The sequence below is a fragment of the Clupea harengus genome, chromosome 24 (genome assembly GCF_900700415.2).
Source record: "Clupea harengus chromosome 24, Ch_v2.0.2, whole genome shotgun sequence".
Taxonomy (NCBI): Eukaryota; Metazoa; Chordata; class Actinopteri; order Clupeiformes; family Clupeidae; genus Clupea; species Clupea harengus.
Genome location: NC_045175.1, coordinates 8,191,593 through 8,193,345, shown reverse-complemented (window position 1 = coordinate 8,193,345; position 1,753 = coordinate 8,191,593). Strand labels below are relative to the sequence as shown.

The window sequence follows — 1,753 nt, the reverse complement described above, 5'->3', positions numbered from 1 at the left end:
GAGTGTGCTGCTGGTCTTGGGTGAGTGTGTTATTGGTCTCTGGGTGAGTGTGTCGCTAGGGTAAGTGTGGTCTCTAGGGTAAGTGTGGTCCTTACTGGTGGAGCAGAGGGTCCGGTCCAGCCTGGAGACACTGGCACTCCAAAGCCCTGGCTGTTCTCCACACAACTGCCTCCGTTAAAAACAGGGCCTCAGACAGACATGCGTGTTCCGCTGGAGAGGGTGAGAGCGGGAGAGAGAGAAAGAGAGAGAGAGAGAACGGGGGATAGGGGAAAAAGTGAGAGAGAGGTAAAGAGAGAAAAAAAGAAAACGAGAGAGACTTTTAAAAAAATATACAGAGCGAATCAGTCCTTATCGTTACTTGAAAACATGACTTTCTGAATCGAATCAGAGGTAACGAAAGCCTCCCTCAATCACCACTTCTCCCCTCATACAGTCAAGTAGACAGAGAGAGAGAGACAGAGGAGATGAGTGATTAGGGGAGAGTGTGTGAGAGAGAGAGAGAATGAGTGATTAGGAGACAGAGAGAGAGAGAGAGAGAGAGTGTGTGAGAGAGAGGGAGAATGAGTGATAAGGGGAGAGAGGGAGAGACAGAGTGAGAGAGAGAGACAGGAGGATGAAGTGATAAGGGAGAGAGAGAGAGAGAGAGAGAGAGAGGGAGGATGAGTGATAAGGGAGAGAGAGAGAGAGAGAGAGAGAGGGAGGATGAGTGATAAGGGGAGAGACAGAGAGAGAGAGAGAGAGAGAGGGAGGATGAGTGATAAGGAGAGAGAGATTGAAGGAGACAGACAGAGAGGGACTGCTAGTGTACGTTGGTAGAGAGTGGGGAGTGACGAGAGAGACGGAAGAGTTTCAACTTCACATTTCCCACACATGAGAAAGACCAGGTGCTCTGGGTTTTCCCCTTCTCACTCCTCCTCCTCGCTCGCTCGCTCCCTCCCTCTCCCTGTCTTTCTCTCTATCCCTCTCTCCCTCCCTCCATCTCTCACTCGCCCTCCATCTCTTTCTCCCTCCCCAATGACAAACCACCGGACTGGAAAACCCCCTTTGGCCCCTCTCACACCATTCACGGACCACACCGAGAGAGAGAGAGAGAGGGAGGGGTAGCACGAGAGAGAGAAAGAGAGAGAGAGAGAGAGAGAGAGAGAGAGAGAGAGAGAGAGGTGTAGGGGGATATAGACAGCAGAAAGAAAGAGAGAGAGGTTTAACACTAATTTATTGAGAGTTCAAACCTTTACATTCAAAACCAGCATTCAAACATGTTTCATTATTTCACCCTCAATGCATGACCAGGAGGAAGAGGGAGAGAGAGAGGGAGAGGGAGGAGAAGAAAGAGAGAGAGAGAGAGAGGGAGGAGAAGAAAGAGAGAGAGAGAGAGGGAGGAGAAGAAAGAGAGAGAGAGAGAGAGAGAGAGGGAGGAGAAGAAAGAGAGAGAGAGAGAGAGAGAGAGGGGGAGAAGAAAGAGAGAGAGAGAGGGAGAGGAGGAGAAGGAAAGAGACAGAGAGAGAGAGGGAGAGGGAGGAGAAGAAAGAGAGAAAGAGAGAGAGGGAGGAGAAGAAAGAGAGAGAGAGGGAGGTAAACAGGGTAGTGAGAGATGGCAGAGAATGCATAGAGGGGAGTCCATGAAAAGGTATGAATGCTATGGTCCATAGTATGCCAACCTAATGTTAGCCCTTCTCCCAATGTAGATTCTGTCCTGCTGTTATATGTTCTGTGCTGTTATGATACCCCAGATGTGTCTGGTATGCCCAGGAAA

At 49.7% G+C, this 1,753-nt stretch overlaps 1 protein-coding gene across 1 annotated transcript in view; it reads right to left on the bottom strand.

Annotated features, from left to right (window-relative positions):
* Window positions 1-91: 91 nt before the first annotated feature.
* Window positions 92-1,753, bottom strand: part of LOC116218994 (protein jagged-1a-like) — a 25,273-nt gene continuing 23,611 nt past the window's right edge. The window contains exon 9 of the mRNA XM_042703422.1: window positions 92-210. Within this exon, the coding sequence (XP_042559356.1) occupies window positions 92-210 (119 nt within the window). The remainder of the gene's footprint in view (window positions 211-1,753) is intronic.